The 24,458-nt window shown below is 33.0% G+C and overlaps 1 protein-coding gene across 7 annotated transcripts; it reads left to right on the forward strand.

Moving 5' to 3' along the window:
* The first annotated feature begins 20 nt into the window (after positions 1-20).
* ACR3 (ACT domain repeat 3) lies at positions 21-7,324 on the forward strand. 7 transcript variants are annotated; one of them, XM_089758366.1, is made up of 10 exons: positions 21-337; positions 617-1,469; positions 1,844-1,984; positions 2,446-2,557; positions 2,828-2,873; positions 2,975-3,089; positions 3,651-3,718; positions 4,015-4,632; positions 5,187-5,291; positions 6,838-7,324. In XM_089758366.1, exons 4-10 carry the CDS (start codon positions 2,487-2,489, stop codon positions 7,162-7,164), a joined length of 1,350 nt encoding a protein of 449 aa, XP_089614492.1. In that variant the 5' UTR covers positions 21-337; positions 617-1,469; positions 1,844-1,984; positions 2,446-2,486; the 3' UTR covers positions 7,165-7,324. The 7 variants fall into 7 exon arrangements, with proteins under 7 accessions (XP_089614492.1, XP_022749132.1, XP_089614494.1 ...); XM_022893397.2 differs by having other exon boundaries at positions 617-701; XM_089758368.1 differs by having other exon boundaries at positions 617-701; positions 5,187-5,282.
* Positions 7,325-24,458: the final 17,134 nt, after the last annotated feature.

Below are 24,458 nucleotides of genomic sequence, written 5' to 3' on the forward strand. Positions count from 1 at the left end.
ACCACCACTCCATCTCTCCCAATCTTTGTCTCAACTCTCAAGTGATCCTCTCACTCACTCTCTCTCTTTCATTGCCCACAACAAAAAAAAAAAATCGATTTGTTTGGGGACAGAGAAAGCGAAGCATGTATTTTTGAAAGTGGAATTCCAACGTAGAAAAGCATAGATAAACGACTAGTATCTCTTCTTTAAAAGATTCATTCATTCACAGAAAAGAAGGAAACAAGAAAAAAGAGCTTTCTCTTAGGTTTTCTTTTTCTGCTTCTGCATACAAGAGGGAATGTGAAGAATTGAAGAAGAAGCAAAGCTGTATGAAATTTTGAAGGCACTTTCCCAGGTAACTTACCCATTTTTGCCTTTGAACGTTTCTTCTGACACGTGTAATCTTCTTTCCTTCGGTTTTTCTGCATGGAGTTCGTGTTTGGCTTACCATATACGAATACAGATAAATTTGCTCTGTTTTCCGGTTAAGTCATCTTTTTTCTCTGCTGGTTTTTTTTCTTAGTTGTAGTTTCCATTTATTCTTTCATGTTTCCTTTAAATGAAAATTCTACACCATTCTCTTTGTTTCAATGGAAAGTTTGATGACTATTTGTTTTTGTGTGTTTCTTCTAAGAATTTGCAGGTTTCCTTCAATATTCAGCGGCTTTCTTTCTTTCCTTTTGAGATAGAACTCTTATAAAGGAAACAGCTTCTCTTTGGTATGTTGTAGGATGAATTATGCAGCAGTCTTAGTTTTCAAGCTTTGATTGTTGGTTGAAAAAAAAAAAATTCTGGTATACTGATGAGTGATGAGTGATGAGTGAAGAGTGATAAATTTTTAGAATTGATGGGTCTGGTAACATAAGTTGGATAAGACGGCGGTGGTGCTGCTAATTTGTTGCAGTAGATGGACTGTTCTGATACGGATGATAAGGAAAAAGTAAATGTTAAGAATCAAATCCCTACGTCAATTCAAAGTCGTTTTGGCCTTATTTTGTTCTTTGCTTTTTCCTTGGTAGTATTACTTGTGATCACACAACCTCATGGCTGTGGGGCCAATTTTTTTTTTTACACCTTTTGTGACAACAAACCAACCATATCAAGGCTATGCATTTGATAGGGAAAAATGAAAATTGAAGGGTATCTTTTTTTCTTCAAGCTGAGATTTAACAAGAATGCTTTCTTGGCTTCTTTACAAGAAAAAATATTTTATTTTCCTCCATGTTATTAGTTTCTAAAGAGTTGGATGATGAGAACTGGGCTTTGAATCCTTTTCCTTTTTTACCATACCTTACCATAAGGCCAATTTAGTACTGGAGTATTCCCACTTGCTGTGATTTATTCCAAGTTTCATATCTTGGAGGTTTTCTTATTGATACTTCAAGTTTAAAGGTCAGATATAACTGTTACAAATCCATGTTATGATGGATCGACTTAAAATTATTGAGCGGCAGCATGAGAACTCCCTACAGTATGTAGTAGTTAAGGTATTAAGTTAATCTTAGTTGGCTTTGTTCTGTATTAAGTGCTTTGATGCATAGCTTGCACTAAATTCTTTTTTTATCTTCTTTGCCGATGAGATTTTGGCATGTATAAAAAAATAGAGGATAACCATGGAATGAAGCGCCTCTTTTATTTTGAACTTCTCAATCAAAAAGGTTAATTTGTAAAGGTTTATTCATTATAGCATATCGCCAAAAATGGAGGAAAAATGCATTGTCATAAAGTAATCTTTCCTGAACTATACATAGATAGAGGCCCCTATGATGATACTATAAAGATTTTGAATTGTTAGTAGTGCTAGATTTGTGTAAATATGTATTAGATTTATTTATTTATTTATCCTGCACTTTATTTGCAGATATTTTCTGCCATAATGTGAGCCTGATTTTGATCAATAAGGGATTGCCACATTAGGCTACCTTGACTAAAAGCTAAATCATCAAAAAGCCCTTTCTTGTCTTCTTCGGAAACGGTAGTTCTCCCCCTCTCTTGGGCAAAGGTTAGAGTTATTGTCTATGATTGTAATTTGCAGCTCCTTTAATTGCACCTACAATACACGCTAGCTGTTTGATATAGAACTTGTTAAGCTTTCCAAATTTATTTGTTCATATTAAACAAAATTTTGGAAACATTTGAATTGTACCTAACTTCTAGTTTGATATGAAGTGTCCACACATAACATTGGTTTAGTTGTTTGCCATGCGTCTTGCCAAATATCAGCTAATTCATGCATGATGTTCACCCCCATCATTGTTGGATGGCTTGCAATACTTTTAGTTTTAGGGAGTTAATTTGGGTTATGGAATATTTTCATAGGTTTCTAGCTGATAGACTAATCATACTATCTTGTATCTACATGTTTAGTGAATATTAGTTTGGAAGAGCAGGCAGGATAGATTTTTTTCATAAATAATTAATGTATATGACCCGGTGACTGAGCCTATGTCTGCTGTGGCACAGAAAGAGAAACACATCTGGTTTATTGTGAAGCTGTGGTTTAAATGGCTAAAGTTTGTTGGCCATACTTTGATCCTGAGTATGAGAACCTGAGTGTCAGAATCAATCCTCCAAGGTTCTGTTTCTTTCTCTATATGCTTTATTTAAGAAATGTTATCAATTTTTGTTCCAGAACAAGCAACTAGATTTAACAACCTTGATGATTGAGTCAATATAGTTCCTTGGATTTACAGTTTGTTAAAATCTGCATTTTGATCAATTTTATGCTACCAAACTGTTTTCTAGCGGTATGAGTTTTTTATTCAAGAGGACAGGCCATTATTGTATTAGCAGTTCACGTCTTCCTATAGTTATAACTCTTTGTTTTTCATACCTTTTCCGGCAGGGTGTCTGTGGATAACACTAGTTGCACTGACTGTACTGTTGTGAAGGTAAATTTCGATACGAATAAAATTTATGCCTCACCGTCTTTTGAACTTCCATGGTGCTATCAAACATTTTTAGTGCCAAAGCTAATTCATTAATTGCATAGATTGACAGCGTGAATAAACCTGGAATATTGCTGGAAGTTGTGCAAATACTAACAGACCTTGACTTCATTATCACCAAAGCTTACATCTCCTCTGATGGCGGATGGTTCATGGATGGTATGAATATACTAAAATTTATTGGTGTTTTATGTTATTCTATAGAGCATTTTTTCTATATTAATCTCACTAACAATTTTCCCAGAAAAGGTCCTTGTTCAACAAAAGGCAGAATGTGCTTGGAATGTGGCTTTATTCTTGTTTTCTTTATTTTTAATAGGAATTCTCTTGTTAAGACCCTATGAATCAATTGAAACTTCAGATTCATACCAGAACCGCGATGATTCAATAAAACCTTCAAACTAAGTCCAAAGATTCTTTGAGTAAGAATTATTGGATCATCACTTATTCAATGGATAGAATAGATATAATAAATAAAAATACAAAGAAAAGAAAGGTTTGTCCTTTGATCAAAATAATTCCATTCTTGTTTTTACTTCTAAACACATCAGTTATGGATAAGCATCAATTTATATGGTTATAGCAGGACAATAGCATTATGTTCCTATCCTATAACCTCCCTCCCTTCCCCTTGTCCCTTGTCCCTTTCCCACCCCCACCTCCCCTTCTCTCTTCCTAATACCAAGTGAGTATTTTACATTTTTTTTTCTTTGCAAACAGTGTTTCACGTCACTGATCAGCAAGGGAAAAAGATTACTGATGGAAAAACCATTGATTACATAGAGAGGGTATGCCCTATCTTTTCTTCTGGAACTTATCTTCTTTTATGTACTAAATTTGAATTCTCCATTTGGGCACCATCATACAAATGCATTATGGAACCAACAGACAAACTTTTGCTAAATTGTACTACTTCTAAAATGATGAATTTCTCCCTCTCTTTCCCCTCTTCGTGAGGCCTACTGCCAAGTCATGCATCCATAAAGTCTCAGCAATCCTGGCCTGCCATTATTTTCCATCTGTCATATTGAGTGCACTTTCTTTTATACTTCTATTACGTCTTATTTGCTTTTTCTTTCTATAGGTTCTAGGACCTAAGGGCCACACCACAGATGGGATGAAAAACTGCGCTGGAAAACGTGTTGGGGTGCACTCTGTTGGTAATCACACCGCAATTGAACTCATTGGAAGGGACAGGCCTGGTCTCTTATCAGAGATCTCTGCTGTCCTCGCCAACCTTCACTTTAATGTTGCTGTTGCTGAAGTGTGGACACATAATAGACGAATAGCGTGTGTGCTCTATGTCAATGATGATACCACAAGTCGTGCTGTGGATGATCCAAACAGACTGTCTATTATGGAGGAGCAGCTTAAGCACATCATGCGTGGTTGTGAGGAGGATGACAAAGTGGCTCGTACGAGCTTCTCCATGGGATTCACACATATTGATCGGCGGCTTCATCAAATGCTGTTTGCTGACAGGGATTATGAAGGTGGTGGAGTGACAACTGAGGTTGACTATCCTCCATCCTTCAAACCAAAGATCACAGTCGAGCGTTGTGAGGAGAAGGGGTACTCGGTGGTTAGTGTCCGGTGCAAAGATCGAGCTAAGCTCATGTTTGACATTGTCTGCACACTCACAGACATGCAATATGTGGTTTTTCATGCCACCATCTCTTCCAATGGTCCCTATGCTTCACAGGTACGCGCATCACTTGTCATAGCCTTTCAAAGAGGACCAGAAGTACTTCCGCTGGAATATCATTTTGCAAACTTTGCTAGTTAAGTATGCCCAAATTACCAAAAATAAAAAGATCCATTTTGCTTGCTTATGGACTTGGAAACCAAATTACATGCAAAAATAGTGTATATGGCCAAATTTGTCACTAATATACATCATATTTATGAGTGAAGATGCGAATACTTAATTCCATTTTTCTACGATCTGTGGTCTTATCAATCAGTTATATACATTTGATAAGCATCAATTTGATAATGACCTTTGGGAAAAGCGGGGAAGGGTGATAGGTAACTGTAATGGACTATTAGTTTTTCTTTGGGACAGTGCAAAAGCACTCGATCAAGTAAACAGCTTGACATGACATTAAAAACTGATACCAATTAAGTTTTCATGGCTTAGTCATTTATTGCAGACTTTTGATAATGATATCCATTCTTTGATCACTCTGTTAACTCAAAAAATGTATTGGATTGATTACATGTGCTTAAATTTTCTTAATTGCATTCAAATTGTAGGAATATTTTATTCGCCACATGGATGGCTGCACGCTTGATACTGAAGGAGAGAAAGAAAGGGTAATTAAATGTCTAGAAGCTGCAATTCATAGAAGAGTAAGTGAGGTGAGTAGTATGTCTAACTGAAATGTTTTATTGATGTTAAGCCATTAATTTTTTTTTCATAAATAGAAAGCGTGTTCTTGTTTTTTGGCTAAAAATTGTGTTTCTAGATGATTCTGCTGCACTAAATTCTCATAACTTTTAATCTGAACTGTTAAATAGCTGTTGATGTTCCTCTAATGCAGTGTCTAAACTGTTTTTTTTAGTGCTCAGAAATTTCATGCAGAAGGATATGATTTACTTAGAAAACAAAGCCGTTATTTCTTGTAAAAGAGTATATTGTTTTGGTTAGTGTAAGTTTCATCCCTAATCCACTTTGGAGACCGGAGCTGTCTCTTATCACTTGATAAAAGAACATTGAAAAATAGGGTCATGACATCTTAAGGTTTATAGTCAGAATTCAATATAAATTCCTGGAACTACTGTTCTTTGCTATTGATGATTGCATATATGCTGCTCTGTAACTCTTTCCCATGAGAAAGAGTATAAGACACTTTCTTTTCATTTAGTAAAATAAGGAGAAAAACGTGATCCACTCATTCTTTGAGGATAACAAAATTTTTTACTTGGAATTCAAGTGGTTAACTTCTGCTTGGATCTTACACCAATTAAAAGTGGCTGAGCTACATAGAACACCAAAATAATGTGTTTGAACAGTAAGCAAACTACAGCAAAGCAACTGATCAGGACAAGCAAAAGGCGAGTTCAATGCAGGACTGAGAAAACCTTTAGCCAATTAAAAATTAATCTGAAAAAGTTGGCAAATTGATGTAGCAAAGGTGCATGGAAAACCAAATTCCATTAAACTGTGTAACCAGTAAAATCTTCCATTTAGTAAACTAAAGTCATGTTTGATGCATGGGATTATTGATAGGATAGGATGATAATCATCCTATACCATATTTGGTTTGTATCTAAAGAAAGGGATAGGATTGTATAGAGGATTAATCATCTTCTTGACATGGGATGATTCAAATCCTTTCAAAGTGGAGAGGATTTTTTTTAATCTGTTAGATTGAACTTAAATGTCCTATTATACTCTTAAACATTACATAAACAATTTAAATTGTATAAACTTTGAGAAAGGATAATTTTGACCAATAAATAACTTATTCTATCATAATCCTTGCATATATAAAAAACAAGATAGTATAATATTATTTAATCTAATACTAATTATAATATAATCTTATCCTATCCTATCATAGTCTTATACACCAAACACATCTTAATGCTTAGTTCCTATCCTCCTTTTAATGATACTGACAATTTGTATGCCTTGACAGTTTGTTTACAAATTTAGCAGTGGTTGACAAAGTCAGCTTATATGAACTTCAATTTTTTTTGTTTGCCTTCAAAATTCAACAAGCATAGCATGGTGATCAGTAAATTTAGGGAAACAACCCTCCTTTTATTTACTATTGTTTTTTCTTTTTCTTCCTGTCTTCCTTTTCCATTGACAAGTCTTTAGGAAAAAACAAAAAGTATTCTATTTCTATTGAGAAACATCTACTGTCCTGTCATTTAAGATAGCATTCAACAAATGCAGGGTTTAAGTCTGGAGCTTTGTGCAAAGGATAGAGTTGGTTTGTTGTCCGAAGTAACGAGGATTCTCCGAGAGAATGGACTGTCAGTTAGAAGAGCAGGAGTGTCAACAGTTGGGGAGCAGGCAGTGAATGTTTTCTATGTGAGAGATGCTTATGGGAATCCAGTAGATACAAAGACAATCGAAGCACTTCGCAAAGAAATCGGACACACAATGATGCTTAATGTCAAGAAGGATCCAGCCAGTGCCAAGCAACCAGAGGCTGAGGCTAGTGGATGGGCCAAAACAAGCTTTTTCTTTGGAAACTTACTGGAAAAGTTCTTGGCTTGAAGAAAGGGAAAGAAACATGTCCATAAATGGCTATAACAGAAACTTGGAACTGTATAGAATAATGCATGCTTTTGCATACCAACCATGGGAAGAACCTTTTATCCCTGTTTTGTTTAAAAATAAATGCTTGCAAATTGTGAAGCTTGGACTTTGGAACGTACTTCTTTGCTTTTTCTTGATCTTATTTCATTTCTTTTTGCAGCTTAAATTTTCTTATATATCTACCATGGGCACATCATCAACGATGTCTTCGAGTACTTGTTTTTTTATGGCTTTATTGTTCAAGAAAAATAGGAACAAGTAATAACACCTGAAAATTAGGAAGTATTGCTATGTTTTCAATCACATCAATTAATTAAACTCATATAATTTTAATTTTTACTTAATTTGTAAATAGATCACTGAGTTTTATTTTGTCATTATAAAATTTTTAAAATATATTAAGCACATCAAATTTGATTACTCTAATAAATTTCATTTAAAATAAAAAAATAAAATTTAAATATTGAACTCCACTAAATAACATTTAATTCTTTTTATGTAATAAAAAATCCTCTTATACCTAAAAAAAAAAAAAAAAAAATTAAATGAACTTAGAGTAGACATACCTTTAATAAACATTTGCTTTTCTTGAAATATTACAACTTTTATTTAAATTAAATCCATAAAAATACTTTAATTTAAAGAAAAAAAATCGTATATGTGAATATAACAATTATTTATATAATTTAATAATTGATTTTATTTATTTAAATTGATACGTTATTAAAATTAATATCATGTCAATAAAATCAATACTTATATCATCAAATTAATAAACACATTAATATTTTTAATAGTGAAAATTTAATAAAATTAATAATTAAATTAAAATTATCTAATTAAAATAATACAAAAACTAATTTATATAAATTATGATAAAAATTAAATTTTAAATTTTGACAACATAAAATACCTCTTCTGATTGCTTTCTTTTCAAATTCAATTATTTCGAACGCAATAATTTCAATAATTAAAAAAAAAAAAAAAACAAAAACATCATGCCGACAATTTATTTAATTACTATTAATCGATATATTTCAAATGCCCTGTAAACTCGCGATCCACGTTTCCTTGGCACCGCCACTCTCCATGCACTTATTGAAGTTCATTACAAGAATTTCAAAATGTGCCTATGTTTTAATGTTCCGCTCTTTTCCGCATCTCTTTTTTTTTTTTTTTTATCCTCTACCCATTTAATTTTGCTAATGCCACATTTTCTAAAAAAAAAAGTTTACTGATGCCACACCCCATTAAGAATTAAAAAAGGAAAAAGAAAGTACTAAATTATAGAATAATTAAAAAATAAATCTTTGAAATTTGATCCTTAAGAAAATTTGTTTCTTAGTTGTTAATGCCTTTGATGTTAACTTATTAAAGCATGAATATAAAATTTAATTTAATTAATTTTTGTAATTAATATAAATTAAAAATTTTTAATTTTTAAAATTTAATATTTTAATATATTATATTTTTTATAAAAAATTTATTGACGCGAGACGTGATAATATCCAAATATTTTTTTTCTTAAATTGTCATACACCTCTCTCTAACTATTGCTCCCTCTTTTATCCTTGCAACTCCAAAATCTGGCGGCCTCTAAAACCAAAAACCCAGAATCCGGCAACTAATGCGAGCGAGTGCCGTTAAAACAAGTTGGCATAAGACTCACTGTAAGTTCAACTTGCCAGAAATTAGATATATGAAATTGGATAATTCAAATGTTGGCTATTTTTTTTCGCAAAGCGTAACATTATTATTTTTTTAAAAATTAAGTGATCACTTTTGCTCACAGTCCTTTTAGCGACCGGCTTTGCATCCTTGGGGCAACAAAACAACAAAAATTATCATCAGAGCGAGAGAGAGAACGAGACGAAAAATGAACCAAAATAAAATTAAAATATATAGGGTCAGATATGGGAGCATTTTGTTTATAATTTTTTATTAAAATTTTATAATATTATTTAATTATAATAAAAAATTATATAAAAATTTTCTATTTGTAAATATGAATTTTATATAAAATTTTGATAAGTATAATTTATGCTTTTATAGTTTATACTCACCCTCTGTCACTTTGTCAATAACAACAAATTCCGTTCATTGAATTAAAATTTAAAATATCGGAAAATACAAAATTTTTTATTTTTTAAAATTAATATTAAGTCCCATTTTCACAAAATTCACAATTTGACATTGTTGTAACGGTTTTGTGTTCGTCCGACGAATTTGAAAACGAAATAAAAAAAATAGAGTCGCCACTAATCTTTTTTGATTAGGTGTAATTAGCCACCTATTAAAACATATCATTTTAATAAAGTTTTAAAATTAATTAAAATTTATTAAAAAAGATAATTTTTCAATCTGTGAAACAGTCTGGGTTTAGGAGTCGGTTACGTGTGAAAAATGATTAGCACCCTCATAACGCCCGTTAAAAATGGTACCAATTAACAATGTGTTATCATTGGATTTTGATAAAAATAATCCAATTTTCGGTGTTCGAAAAAAATAATTTCCTTGATTTTTTATTTATTAGAAAAAAAAATTATTCTCGAGAAAAATAAATTAAAATCTTTTTTATTGAAATAATTCTTAAAATATTTCAATACGTTGGTAACATTAAAAGAACTTTTTCTCACATAGAGATTTCTTAGGCATCGCTTCTCGGAATACCTTAGAATCTCATCCTCGGAGGCTCAAATTTACTTTTCGTAAAAAATGTCATGCATGTAATGCAAAATATTACCATGTTTATGCACACATTTTACTCTCATTTGTTAAAAATTTTATTAATTATTTTATTAATATTCATATTGAAATTTTGAAAAAAAAGAAATTTAATTATATTGAAGATTTTCTATAAATATTTCAATACGGTAGTAATATTTTATAAAAAATCTTCTCACCTAGAAATTTCTTAAAGTATCTCTACTCGGAATACTTTTAGAATCTCATCATTGGATTAAATTTCTTTTCTTCTCATTTTTATTACTTATTTTTAATATATTAATCAATTTTTATTTATTATTTTAAAAAAAGAAATTTTTATTTAAAAATTTGAAGAAAAATAAAAATTTTATTATATTGAAGATTTTCTATAAATATTTCAACACATTGGTAATATTTTACAAAAATTCTTCTCACCTAGAGATTTCGTAGGCATCACTACTCGGAATACCTTTAAATCTCATCGTCGGATAAAAATTTCCTTTTCTTACATTTTTTATTAGTTTAGTATTATTATTAAATTTATTTTTATATATATTATTTTGTTTTTAAAGTTTATTTTAAAAATTAACAAAATTATAAAAAATTTAACAACATATTTCATCACTTAATCTAACAAATATAATTATTTTAATATGCTTAAATATTAAGAAAATAACATATAAAAAACAAGAAAAATTCAAAAAAAAAATTTTTTTTACCTGAACCAGATCGGTCAACGGTCCAGTCAACCTGCGGTTTGGCTCAACGGTTTGTTCCGGCAGTTCGGCTGGGTTTGGGCAGTTCAGTACCGATTTGACTCGATCTAGGCGATTTGATTCAGGTCCAGTCAGACCGATTAGAGGCTGATGGAGAAGTGGGTCGTCGGGTCGGGTTGCGGGTTGATGCGAGAATCCTCCTTGGCCTAAACGGCGTCATTTTGGGCCTTTAATGAAACAACGTCGTTTTGGTTCTGATGATTTATATAAAAGAGCAAAAAAAAAATTTTTCCATTCATTCTTTCCTCCTTCGAAAAAAAAATATCCTTCTTCTTTTGGTTTTTTTTTCAACCTGACCTAGTGCCGGTGGCCGTCCGTCGTGACGGCCGTCGTGGTCTTCACCGGCGATGATCTCCGGGCACCATAGCCGGTTGTTGGAAATTTAAAAAAAAACTCTCACAAACTCCTCTCGAGCCCTTGAACACATATCTGACCTCTTTTTCACCAAAAAGAGTCTTCACTTCCCTAGATCTGCTTTCAAAGTTTTGGTGAGGTTATTTTTTTGTGTATTCTGACTCTTTTTCTTTTTATGAAACTAACCACTTTTTTTTCTTTGTGCAGGAAGCTCTAGGCGCTGGGTTCCTCCCTACGGGAAGACTATGTATTTTTTATGTTTTTTTTTTCATTTTTTTTACAACGTCTCTTTTTTTTTTTCTCCTCTTTTTTGGCTTCGCTAGGAGGCTATGTGTGTTTAGGGGGAAGGGCATGGGGCTCGACACGAGTGTAAGCACGAGCTCCATGCCTCTTTTATTAGTTTTGGCCATATCCGACAGTTTTGTCAACGGAAAGAGTAATTAAAGGGGTAGAGGGTAGGGTATAGTGATCAGAAGAGTGTGGTGTAGGGTCTGGTGACATGGGTGGTGGCAGTGGTGTCGGGGATGGCACCACTGCCATCCTCGATTTTTCTATTCTGTTCTATTTTTTCTTTTTCATTTTTTTATATTATTTCATATTTTTTATTATATTTCATATTTTATACTTATATTATATATTTATTTATTTATTATAGATAAATTGATGTCTACAGCTACCCTTCTTTGCACATTACTGATCATTAGTAATAGGATAAAGACAAAGACAACAATTTTGTTCGAAATCCAAACGATTTTTTTTAATCGAAAATGCTCCTCTCACTTGAGGCTCAACAACTTTTGGGAATTTAAAATCTAAAAAAGACTCCTCTTAGCAGAGGCTCAACAACTTTAAAAATTTTATCTTGAAAAAGGTTCCTCTCAGCAGAAGCTCAACAACTTTGAAATCTCGTTTGGAAAAGGGCCCCTTTCAGCAGAGGCTCAACAACTTTAAAATCTTGAAAAAGACTCCTATCAGCAGAGGCTCAACGACTTTAAAATCTCATTTGGAAAAGAGCTCATCTCAGCAGAGGCTCAACAATTTTAAAATCTTGAAAAAGGCTCTTCTCAGCAGAGGCTCAACGACTTTAAAATCTCATTTGGAAAAAGGTTCCTCTCAACAGAGGTTCAACAACTTTAAAATCTTGAAAAAGGCTCGCTCAACAATTTTAAAATCTTGAAAAAGACTCCTCTCAGCAGAGGCTCAACGACTTTAAAATCTTGAAAAAAGCTCCTCTCAACAGAGGCTCAACGACTTTAAAATCTCATCTTGGAAATGACTCCTCTTAGCAGAGGATCAACAACTTTAAAAATCTCATCTGAAAAAGCTCCTCTCAACAAAGGCTCAATAACTTTAAAATCCATTTTGAAAAGGGCTCATATCAGCAGAGGCTCAACGACTTTAAAATCTCATCTTGAAAATGGGCTCCTCTCAGCAGAGGCTCAACGATTTTAAAATCCATTTTGAAAAGGGCTCCTCTCAACAGAGGCTCAACAACTTTAAAATTTTATCTTGAAAAAGCTCCTCTCAGCAGAGGTTCAACAACTTTAAAAATTTCATCTTGGAGAAGCTCCTCTCAGCAGAGGCTTAACAACTTTAAAATTTCATCTTTTCTCAAACTGAGTTCTTATCTTTTAACAAGTAAATTTTTCTCTCTTGAAATCTTTTGTTTGATCAGGAAATGAAAAGTCTTTGTCCTTATTAAAACTACCCATGGATACATGTACTGAGTGCTCTAAATGCAATGCATGTAATGCAATCAAAATTATTCATTGTAGTAAAAAGGTTCTCAAAATCTCTCATTTTTGGCTTCTTTTATCAGAATTCTTATTCGACCAATCTGTTCTTAACATCTGACCATAATATTTTTCTTCTTCAAAAGTCTGTAATATCAATGCCTTGTTATACTTTTCTCATCCTTTTTCATTTGCCTTTGTCGACTTTTAAAAAGTAATGCTAAGATCTTTCATGTTTGTTTTTCTTTTCATCATTTTAAACCCAAGACCAATAAAATGCAATCACACATTTCTTCTATTCATATGGCGAACAAAAATGAGAATAAAGGAATGGATAGGTGTTATTTCTAAAAGAATGATAGCATATTTTATTAAAATGGTAACAAGTGCATGGTAAAGTATTTAAGTTGAAACAAAGGTGCCCAAATGATGATCATAAGATAATCATGAACAGAATATTCTCAGACTTTTTTTCTAAAACTAAATTAGATGACTTCTTTGATCCTTCAGAGTTCATCAAACTGCACTTGCCCTTGTATTATGGAATGATGTTTCTTCTTCGCATCCAAGCTACCTTTTTTCAGGTTTTCAGCTTCAGATGAGTCATTATTTTTTTTTATTTTTTTACTTTTTTTCAAGCAAAATATTTCTTCACAGTATCTGAGTTTATCGAAGCAGGTAAATCACTTTCATCCATCTCTGCCAAAATTAATGCCCCACCAGAAAAAGCCTTTTTCACCACATACGGGCCTTCCCAATTTGGTGTCCATTTTTTTTTATTATCATGTTGATTTGGAAGGATCTTTTTTAGCATTAAATCTCCTTCTCTAAAGCAACGAGAATGGATTTTCTTGTCATGTGCTCTCATCATTCTCTTTTGATATAATTGACCGTGACAAAGTGCTGTAAGTCTTTTCTCTTCAATAAGGTTCAACTGCTTATAGCGATTTCGAACCCATTCTGCTTTCTTTAATTTTACCTCCATCAGGACTCTCAGCGAGAAAATTTTCACTTCGATCGATAGCACAACTTTCATTCCATATACCAAAAAAAAAAGAGTGGCCCCGGTAGATGTTCGGACTGATGTTTTATAAGCATGCAAAGCAAAGGGTAACTTTTCATGCCAATCTTTATAAGTATCAGTCATTTTTTTCAGGATTCTTTTGATTTTTTATTTACAGCTTCTACTGCCCTATTTATCTTTGGACGATATGGTGTCGAATTACGGTGATGAATCTTAAACTGAGTGTAAACTTCATTCATCATCTTGCTATTCAAATTTTTGGTATTATCAGAAATAATTATCTCTGGAAGCTCATATCTGTATATTATCTCTCTTTTTATGAATTTGCATATCACAGATCGGGTCATACTAGCGTATGATGCGATTTTTACTCATTTTGTAAAGTAATCAATCATCACAAAGATGAATCTATGTCCATTTGAAGCTTTTGGAGTGATGGGACCGATGACATCCATACCTCACATAGAGAATGGTCATGAAAGAGCCAAAACATGCAATACTGTTGGAGGAGTGTGGATCTTGTCAGCATAGATCTGACATTTATGGCATTTTCTGGCATAATCAATATAGTCACTCTTCATTGTCAACCAATAGTATCCAACCCTCATAATTTGTCTAGTCATCATATGACCATTTACATGTGCCCCACAAACTCCATCATACATTTCTTCAATAATTTTCTTTGTTTCAGCTGCATTTACACATCTTAAGAACACTTGATCTCGACCTCTTTTGTAAAGGATATCTCCATCAATGAAGAAACTCATAGCCAACCTTCTGATAGTTCTCTTATCATTTTCTGTTACATGTTCTGGGTATTACTGGCTTTTAATGTATTGTATGATGTCATGATACCATGGTTTCCCATCAACTTTTTTTCAACACCTGAATAATGTGCTGGTTCATCTTTCACATCCAGGTTGATGGGTTAGATTTCAGTATTTGCATCTATTTTAATCATTGCAGCTAGAATAGCCAGTGCATCAACAATTTGGTTTTCCTCTTTAGGCAAATGCTCGAATTGAATTTCTTTGAATTGTTTAACCAACTGAAAAATGTACTTATGGTACTGTATCAACTTAGAATTTATGATTTCTCATTCTCCTCGTAATTGATAGATGACTAGAGCTGAATCTCTAAACACATCTAATACTTTGATTTTTTTTTCAATTGCTGCTTGCAGACCCATAACACAGGCCTCATATTCAGCCACATTATTTACGCAATTACAATTTAACTTGGCTGTAATGGGATAATAGTGCCCATCAGAAAATATTAAAATTACCCCAATACCATGACCCAAAGCATTAGTAGCTCCATCAAAATACATCTTCCAAAACTCTTCAACAGGTTCATTTTTTTCAATGGCCATCACATCTTCATCAGGGAACTCTAAGTTCATTGGTTCATAATTTTTGACAGCACGATCAGCAAGGAACTTGGCTACGACACTTCTTTTTATAGCTTTTTGAGTCACATAAATGATATCATATTCTGAAAGCATAACTTACCACCGTGCTATTCTTCCTGTCAATGAGGGCTTTTCGAAGTAGTGTGATAAAGCATATATTGTCTAAGCCTTCGAGTTGTCTACAGTAATGCATAATATATCTTCTCTAATGGTGAATACTTTGACTCATAATCAGTAAATTTTTTGCTCAAGTAGTATATTGCTCGTTCTTTCCTGTCAGTTTCATCTCTTTGCCCCAGCACACATCTCATAGAATTTTCATGCACTGTTAAGTACAAGATCAAAAGTTTTTTCAGGATTGGAGGCACCAACACAGGTGGATTTGACAAGTATTCTTTGATTTTATCAAAAGCTTCTTGGCATTCATCATTCCATTCTCCTGGATCATGTTTTTTGAGAAGCTTGAAAATAGGATCGCACTTATAAGTGAGTTGAGAGATGAAACGAGCAATATAGTTCAATCTCCCTAGGAAACCTCGCACTTCTTTTGAGGTACGAGGAGGAGATAAGTTTTGGATGGCTTGTATCTTATCCGAGTCCACTTCGATTCCTCTTTCACTGATCACAAAGTCCAATAGTTTTCCTGACTTGACACGAAATGTACATTTAGCAGGATTCAACTTTAGTTGAAATCTTTTCAACCTGTTAAACAGTTTTTTGAGATTGACTATATGATCTTCTCTTTCATGAGATTTTACAATCATATCATCCACATATACCTCTATTTTTTTATACATCATATCGTGAAAGAGAGTCACCCTTACTTTTTGATAGGTGGCACCAACATTTTTAACCCAAAAAGTATGACTTTGTAACAGAATGTTCTTCACATGGTCATAAATGTAGTTTTTTTTATATCATCTTTAGCCATCTTGATCTGATTATAGCCTGAGAAACCATCCATAAAAGAGAATATGGAATACCTAGCAGTATTATCCACTAGAATATCGATGTGAGGTAAAAAAAAGTTATCCTTGGGGCTTGGTCTATTCAAATCTTGATAATCGACACACATTCTCACTTTTTCATCATTCATAGGAACTGGCACTATGTTAGCTACCAATTCATGATATTTTACCACTTTCAAAAATTCAGCATCGAATTGTTTTTTCATTTCCTCTTTAATTTTTAGCAGCATCTCTGGTTTTATGCGCCTTAGCTTTTGCTGCATCGACTTACATCCTGATTTTAAAGGTAACTTGTGCTCTACAATATCAATGCTGAGTCCTGGCATATCTTGGTAAGTCCAAGCAAACACATCTACATATTCTCAGAGTAACTCTTCTAGCTTCTGTCTTTTAACTGGTAAAAGAGATATACCAACTTTAACCTCTTTTCTATTTTCACCATCTCTCAAATTCACTAATTCGATAATTTTTTGATGGGGTTCAATTGGCTTATCTTTATGTTCTATTAATTTTAACAAATCAAGAGGCAGTGTGTAGTTATCTGAATCTTTCTTATTATTAAGTTCATCAACATGAATTAAGTTTTCAAAATCAAATCTGAGATTATTACCATGATTATCTTCATGTTCGTTGTTTGGGACCCTGCAAAGGGTAAGATGAAGAGAATATTGGCACACAAAAATAGAATGGTAAAAAAATGTAGGAAAGAAAAGAATGAAAGGTAAAATGAAGATAAAAATAATAGAAGAAATGTGGATGCATCTTCTAAGTCTTTTATTAGAACGACAAACATAAACACATCATAAAAAATCTTCTAATACTCATAGAAAGTAGTTAGGGATTTAAAGTTCACAGTACATTACTTTTCCAAAGTTTTAAAAACAACAGGCAGCTTTGTAACTTTCTAATTATTTAGCTCAAAATCTGAAGGACAAGGGTACACGAACAGCTCTTTATTTTGACTCTTCTTTTCTTCATCATCAATCATTTGAATGGCCAACTTTGAAAATTTTTTCACAAATCTTACACTTGGGGCTCTCGATAAATCTGGATAAATGTATCCTCCCGAGTGAAAAGAATCATAGAGGTATGGAATGATTATGGGTTCTGACTCCGGCTCATATCCCCTAAGATTAGCTATCCTCTTATCTTTTTTCTCATTCACCATTCTTATTCTGTCCCCTCTTGTTAACTTATATCCCAAGTCAAATCTATCTCTCTTTTCATATATCATCGATGGCTTCGTGATTCCTTGTAGGTTCTTTCCAAGTCCGACTTCAGGTCGCCATCCCATCTTGGTAAGCTGTTTGACTACCATTTTAGTTGTCGTAGACAAGTGTGACGAATACAATTTAGATATTTCAACTATATATGTTGCATTAGTAATCTCAAAAGATCTATAAGAGCATTCTAGAGCTTCATTTGTCGATTTCACATAAGGAGTATTTATCGATTGAGTTTCTAATAAATCTTCTTTTTCTGTCACACATGTTAGCTTCCCTTCAACAATGAATTTAACTTTATGATGTAATGAGGATGGAACAACACCTACCATATGGATCAACGATTTACCCAATAAATAACTGTATGAATGAGAGATGTCCATAACTTAAAATTTTAAGTTGAAAATGCATGGGCCAATCTGTAATGGCACTTCTATATCTTCTAACATCTCTCTTCTGGTTTCATCAAAGGCTCTCACTATCATATGACTAGGTTTCATATAAGATCCATCAACAGAAAGTTTTGTCAAAGTAGTCACAGGCATAACATTAATGGATAAGCCATTATCAATCAAAATCTTAGCCATTATATGACTTTTACATTTCACAGTAATGTGAAGAGCCTTAGTACTTCTTCTATCTTCAGAAAGAATCTCTTCATCATTGAAAGAGATATAGTTTGAAATCATCAGAGTACCAACAAGCTGTTCCACATATTCAACAGAAGCATTGTGAGACACATATGTTTGATTTAACACCTTCAACAAAGTATTACGGTGTGACTCTGAACTGAGCAATAATGACAATAACGAAATTCTAGCTGACATCTTGTTAAGCTGTTCTACTATGCTATACTCGTTATGTTTTATTAACTTTAAAAATTCACCTACTTCACTCTCAGATACTAGCTTATGGCATTCTTTTTCTGAGGTTACGTCAAGACCACTCTGACTTTCATTTTCTTCTTCTACCTTGGCTTTTTCTTTTTTAGCTTTTTCTAGAGCCTTTGGGGTATAACACCTCTCACTTCGAGTTATACCTCTTACACCCGTTATGTTGACAGTATCTGGGTTGACTACGACATTATAATCATACTTTTAAGGTACTACTTTATCATCTTGATATAAAAAAGGGCCAGGAACTTTAATTGCCACCATAGGTCGGGAGATAGGCTTTTCTAGCTTCGATGTTAGCTTCTCATCATAATAGATAGTTACTGGTCTATGCATAAACTTATTCTTTGAATCAATGGTAGACACTTCAACTTTCACTAACTCTTCTCTTTCTTAGTAAAACTTTGTTCGACCCTCATCCATCAATTTTTGCACCTCTTGACGAAATTGATGATAATTTTTGATAGAATGCCCCAGAACACTTCTGTGATAATTGCAGCTTTCAGTTGAGCTAATTGCTTTAAAGTAATTTTGAGGTTCTATTAGCTTCAACATGTTAGCTTTGACTAAGACTTCGAACACCCTAGCCATCGGAGTCTTAACTTTATTTATTTTTTTCTTCATGTGGTTTATCTGCCCATTAATTAAGGCATTTATTGATGGTTTGGTATGATTTGGTAGAGGGTTTCCATTAACATTTGGAGTCCCTTGTTGGTTGGTATTAAAATTTAACACTCTTTCATTGATTAACCTTTGCACTTTACGCTTCAAAGCAGTATAATTTTTAGTGGAATGACCTGAATCCCCATAATGATAATCACAATGTGCATTGAGGTCATACCATTTGAGAAACGAAGGTTTCAAAGGTTTAATGATAACAGGAGCAAGTAGATGTTTATCAATAAGTCGAAGATACAAATCTGTGTATATCATGAGAATGGGATCGAAAGTAATTTTTTCTTGGGTATTTCTCGAGGCTCTCAAATAACTATTAGGGCTAGGTCTTCATCTTGGTCTAATAGGTGCAGCAGGATGATTGTAGGTGGGTGTCTGAAAGGATGGCTGAAAACGAGGTGGATAAGCTGGTTGTTGTAGTGGTTGGTATGGTTGATATGGATGAAGAATGGATGTAACATTATTTATGGAAAGGTAATGGGTTTGGTAGACTGGTACAGAGTAGGGTGTGAAACTTTTGAACTGTTACCCTATATAGTTTACTACTTGGGCTTCATTCTCTTTCTTTTTAAGAGCTTCACTTTTTTTTTTTGCTTCACTTGTCTCTCCTGCATCAAGCTTATCATTCTTTATGATATTTTCAATGATCTCACCTGATATCATCATATCTATAAAGTTCTTGGTTGCATTGCCTATCAATCCCTCATAATATGGTGCTTTCAAGGTGTTCGCAAATAATATAGTTATTTCTTTCTCAGTGAGAGGAGGTTGAACTTGTGCAACCACGTCTCTTCATCTTTGTGCATACTCCTTAAAGTTTTCAGTTACTTTTTTTTCATACTTTGTAGAGATAGACCGTCTGAAATCAGATCCGTGACATGTCGATATTGTGTAAGAAATGCCTTTGTAAGCTCTTGCCAAAAATAAACACGAGTCCTATTTAATTAGACATACCATCTAGCTACAGAACTCGTAAGACTATCTTGAAATATGTATATTAACAACTTCTCATTGTGAGCATATGCTACCATCTTTCGACAATACATGGTGATATGGGTCATTGGACATTTTATGCCATCATATTTTTCAAATTCAGGGACCTTGAATTTAGGCGGAATAATCACATCTGGAACTAAACAAAGGTCAGTCGCATCTGTGGAGCCATAAAAATTCATTCCCTCTACAGCCCTAAGCTTTTTTTCCAATAACTTCATTTTCTCCTTGGCACTAGTATCTTTTACTTTTTCAATTGTCTGCATCCTTAGCTTTTCTCTTTCTTTGGGATCATCCAAATAAGGAACTAAGATTGACTCAGGTGGTTTTTCCATCATAATGGGATTAACAAAATTTTAAAATTATCTTGGAGCAAGTGTGGATGTCATTCTTGGATAAGGATTAGGATATCCAGCGGGAGTAAGAATTGGTACTCTAGTTCCTTGTGAAGGTTGGTTCAGTTGTGACTCAAACCCTGAAGGATAGATAGGATCTATCATATCTAACGATTGTTCTTGAAAGCTAAGATTTTCTTCCATTGCTTTTCTCTTGTCAAGTTTCTTAAGCATATCCATTATTGTACTGAGATCCCCTCTTAGCTCTTCTTGAGCTTTCTTAATTCTCTCAAATCGGCTGGCCTGTTCTTGCTCTATGATTCTTGGCTGTGTCCTGGTATTGTATGAATGACGAGTAAATTGGGTCAAAATTTTTTATAGGCGAGCTATTCTTGAACCTTTATTACCACAAAGTTTTTATTTTGAAGAAGAAAGAAAGAAAAAATTAAAATTTTATTTTTTACTTATTTTATGAAAAATTATGTATATGATGTATGAATGCAAGTGAGAGATATTTGCTTTTAGAAGAATTTCAGCATTAAAAATTTTTATTGATCCCATACAACTTTTATTACATAGGATTTACCATCCTAAAGTTATATCCATAGAAGCATTTGACTTGTTCATAATAGTTTTTTGTCTTATCTAGAAAGTTCACTAGGCACTGTCCATATTCTCCTATGGGATTGACTTCTCTTCTTAATGCTTTTAGCTTTTCAACCATCTCCCATGCTTTCTTCATTCCCTTGCAAACTTGATTAGTCAAGTGCTTTACGTATTGTTGTCTCCCTAAGCTTTTTGCCTTTTATCTCATGTGAGCATCTCTTTCTGAATCACATGTGAAAATCCAATCTTTTTTCCTTCTATGTCACTCATCTATCATTGCTGAAATATGGCTCTTGTGGTCTTGTAGTTGTATCTCTAACCATTGGATCATCTGGTGAAGTGATTCTTTTTCATTCAATACTTTGAAGTGCTTTTTTCTCTCTTTTGCGAGCATGACTTTCAACCAAACATGTACTTCATTATACGACTCACATGGCACATTGACTGAAGATGAGTAAATTTGTAGTTCTATGAGATCCATGAAAACTTCTTGGGAGAAATATGTCCTAGAGCAAATATCTCGATGCAAAACTGTATGATATGATTAATGCAAAAAGAAAAAGAAAATGAAACAAAATTGAGTTAGTGTGAGGATGTGGTTTAAGAAAAAAAATATTTTTTTATTTTTTTTAGTTTAGTTTTTTTGTTCTAGATTTGTTTGTTTGTTTTGTTTCGTATTATACACAACTTTTATTCTTAGGTATTTCCTACAAGAGGATGGACAAGGCTCTACATAAGGTTGGTTTCTTAGGCTTATTATATGTTGGGTTTAGATTGACAGGGTCTAAAGGTTCTCAAATTGTTCCTCACTGTCGTCTATGTTGGACTAGTAAGGCACCCCGATCCTCACCCATTACAGGCTACGAACGGAAAGAGTTTAATTCGAGTGAAAGTATTTCGCTTGCCATTAAGGAGGTTATCACCTCATGAGAGCATAGGTACTTTACTTCCTCTTATAAAGGACAGACCCCGGGTATAGAGCTCATGTATGAGATGCATCGTGCCATTGTGTGCAAATATATCTTAATTTATTGATAGCAATATATACAAAAAAATAAAACATAAGAGGCATAGTAAAAGAAATGTGTGTGAGTTTTTTTTGCTTTTTATTTTTGATTTATTTTGTTTTGTTTTTTTTTTTACCTTTTTTACTAAAAATGAAAAATAAAAATTTAAGAAATTGATTAAGACTGTTTAAATCAAAATTTGAGGATAACAAGTAGTTAATTTTGGCCTGACTCTCGAAAATAAAAGGCATCCCCAACAGAGTCACCAAGCTGTCATAACAGTTTTGTATCCGCCTGACGAATTTAGAAACGAAATAAAAAAAATGGAGTCGCCACCAATCTTTTTTGGCTAGGTGTGATTGGCCACCTATTAAAACATATCCTTTTAATAAATTTTTAAAATTAATTAAAATTTATTAAAAAAGATAATTTTTCAGTCTGCGAAACAGTTTGGGTTTAGGAGTTGATTACGTGTGAGAAAGGATTAGCACCCCCACAACGTCCGTTAAAAACAGTACCAATTAACAATGTGTTATTCTTGGATTTTGATAAAAATAGTCCAATTTTCGATGTTCGAAAAAAATAATTTCCTTGATTTTTTATTTATTAGACAAAAAAAATTTATTCTCGAGAAAAATAAATTAAAACCTTTTTTATTGAAATAATTCTTAAAATATTTCAGTACGTTGGTAACATTAGAAGAACTTTTTCTCACCTAGAGATTTCTTAGGCATCGCTTCTCGGAATACCTTAGAATCTCATCCTTGGAGGCTCAAATTTACTTTTCGTAAAAAATGTCATGCATGCAATGCAAAATGTTTCCATGTTTATGCACACATTTTACTCTCCTTTGTTAGAAATTTTATTAATTATTTTATTAATATTCTTATTGAAATTTTGAAGAAAAAGGAATTTAATTATATTAAAAATTTTCTATAAATATTCCAATACGCTGGTAATATTTTATAAAAAATCTTCTCACCTAGAGATTTCTTAAAGCATCTCTACTCGAAATACTTTTAGAATCCCATCATTGGATTAAATTTTTTTCCTTCTCATTTTTATTACTTATTTTAATATATTAATCAATTTTTATTTATTATTTTTAAAAAAGAAATTTTTATTTAAAAATTTGAAGAAAAATGAAATTTTTATTAGATTGAAGATTTTCTATAAATATTTCAATACACATGTAATATTTTACAAAAAATCTTCTCACCTAGAGATTTCGTAGGCATCACTACTCGAAATATCTTTGAATCTCATCGTCGGATAAAAAAATTTTTTTCTTACATTTTTTATTAGTTTAGTATTATTATTAAATTTATTTTTATATATATTATTTTGTTTTTAAAGTTTATTTTAAAAATTAACAAAATTATAAAAAATTTAACCACATATTTCATCACTTAATCTAACAAATATAATTATTTTAATATACATAAATATTAAGAAAATAACATATAAAAAACAAGAAAAATTGAAAAAAAAACTTTTTTTTACCTGAACTGGACCAGTCAATGGTCCGGTCAACGTGCGGTTCGGTTTGGTGGTTCGGTCTGACGGTTCGGCTGGGTCTAGACGGTTCAGTACCAGTTCGATTCGGTCTGGATGGTTCAGTTTCGATCCAGTCAGATCGATCAGAGGCTGATGAAGAAGCAGGTCGTCGAGTCGAGTGCGCGGATCTCGGGTAGGGTCGCAGGTTGACGCGTGGATCCTTTTTGACCTAAACGGCATCATTTTGGGCCTTTAATGAAACGACGTCGTTTTGGTTCTGACGATTTATATAAAAGAGCAAAAAAAATTTTTTCCATTCATTCTTTCCTCCTTCGAAAAAAAAAATCTTTCTTCCTCTGTTTTTTTTTTCAAGCAGACCTGGTGCCGGTGGCCATCCGTCGTGACGGCCGTCGTGGTCTTCTCGGCGGTGATCTCCGACCATCGTAGCCGGTTGTCAAAAATTTCAAAAAAAACTCTCACAAACTCCTCTCGAGCCCCTGAGCACAGATCTGACTTCCTTTTCACCAAAAGGAGTGTCCACTTCCATAAATCTGCTTTCAAAGTTTTGGTGAGGTTATTTTTTTGTGTATTTTGACTCTTTTTCTTTTTATGAAACTGACCCTTTTTTTTTGTGCATGAAGCTCTAGGTACTGGGTGCCTCCTTACAGGAGGATGTGTATTTTTTGTGTATTTTTTTTCATTTTTTTTTGCAACGTCTCTTTCCTTTTTCTTTTTTTTTTTTTGGCTTCGTTAGGAGCTCTATTTATAGAGCTCCAGTCATGTGTGTTTGAGGGAAAGGGCATGGGGTTCGGCACTGGTGTAAGCACGAGCCTCATGCTTCTTTTATTAGTTTTGGTCATATCCGATAGTTTTGTCAACGGAAAAAGTAATTAGAAAGGTGGAATGTATGATATAGTGATCAGAAGAGTGATGTGTAGGATCTGGTGGTATGGGTGGTGGTAGTGGTGCCGAGGATGGTACCAATGTCATCCTTAATTTTTTTGTTCTATTCTATTTTTTTTATTTTTTTATATTATTTCATATTTTTTTA

This window comes from Durio zibethinus, chromosome 3, assembly GCF_047325235.1.
Source record: "Durio zibethinus cultivar Kanyao isolate XHJ-2024 chromosome 3, ASM4732523v1, whole genome shotgun sequence".
NCBI classification, from domain to species: Eukaryota; Viridiplantae; Streptophyta; class Magnoliopsida; order Malvales; family Malvaceae; genus Durio; species Durio zibethinus.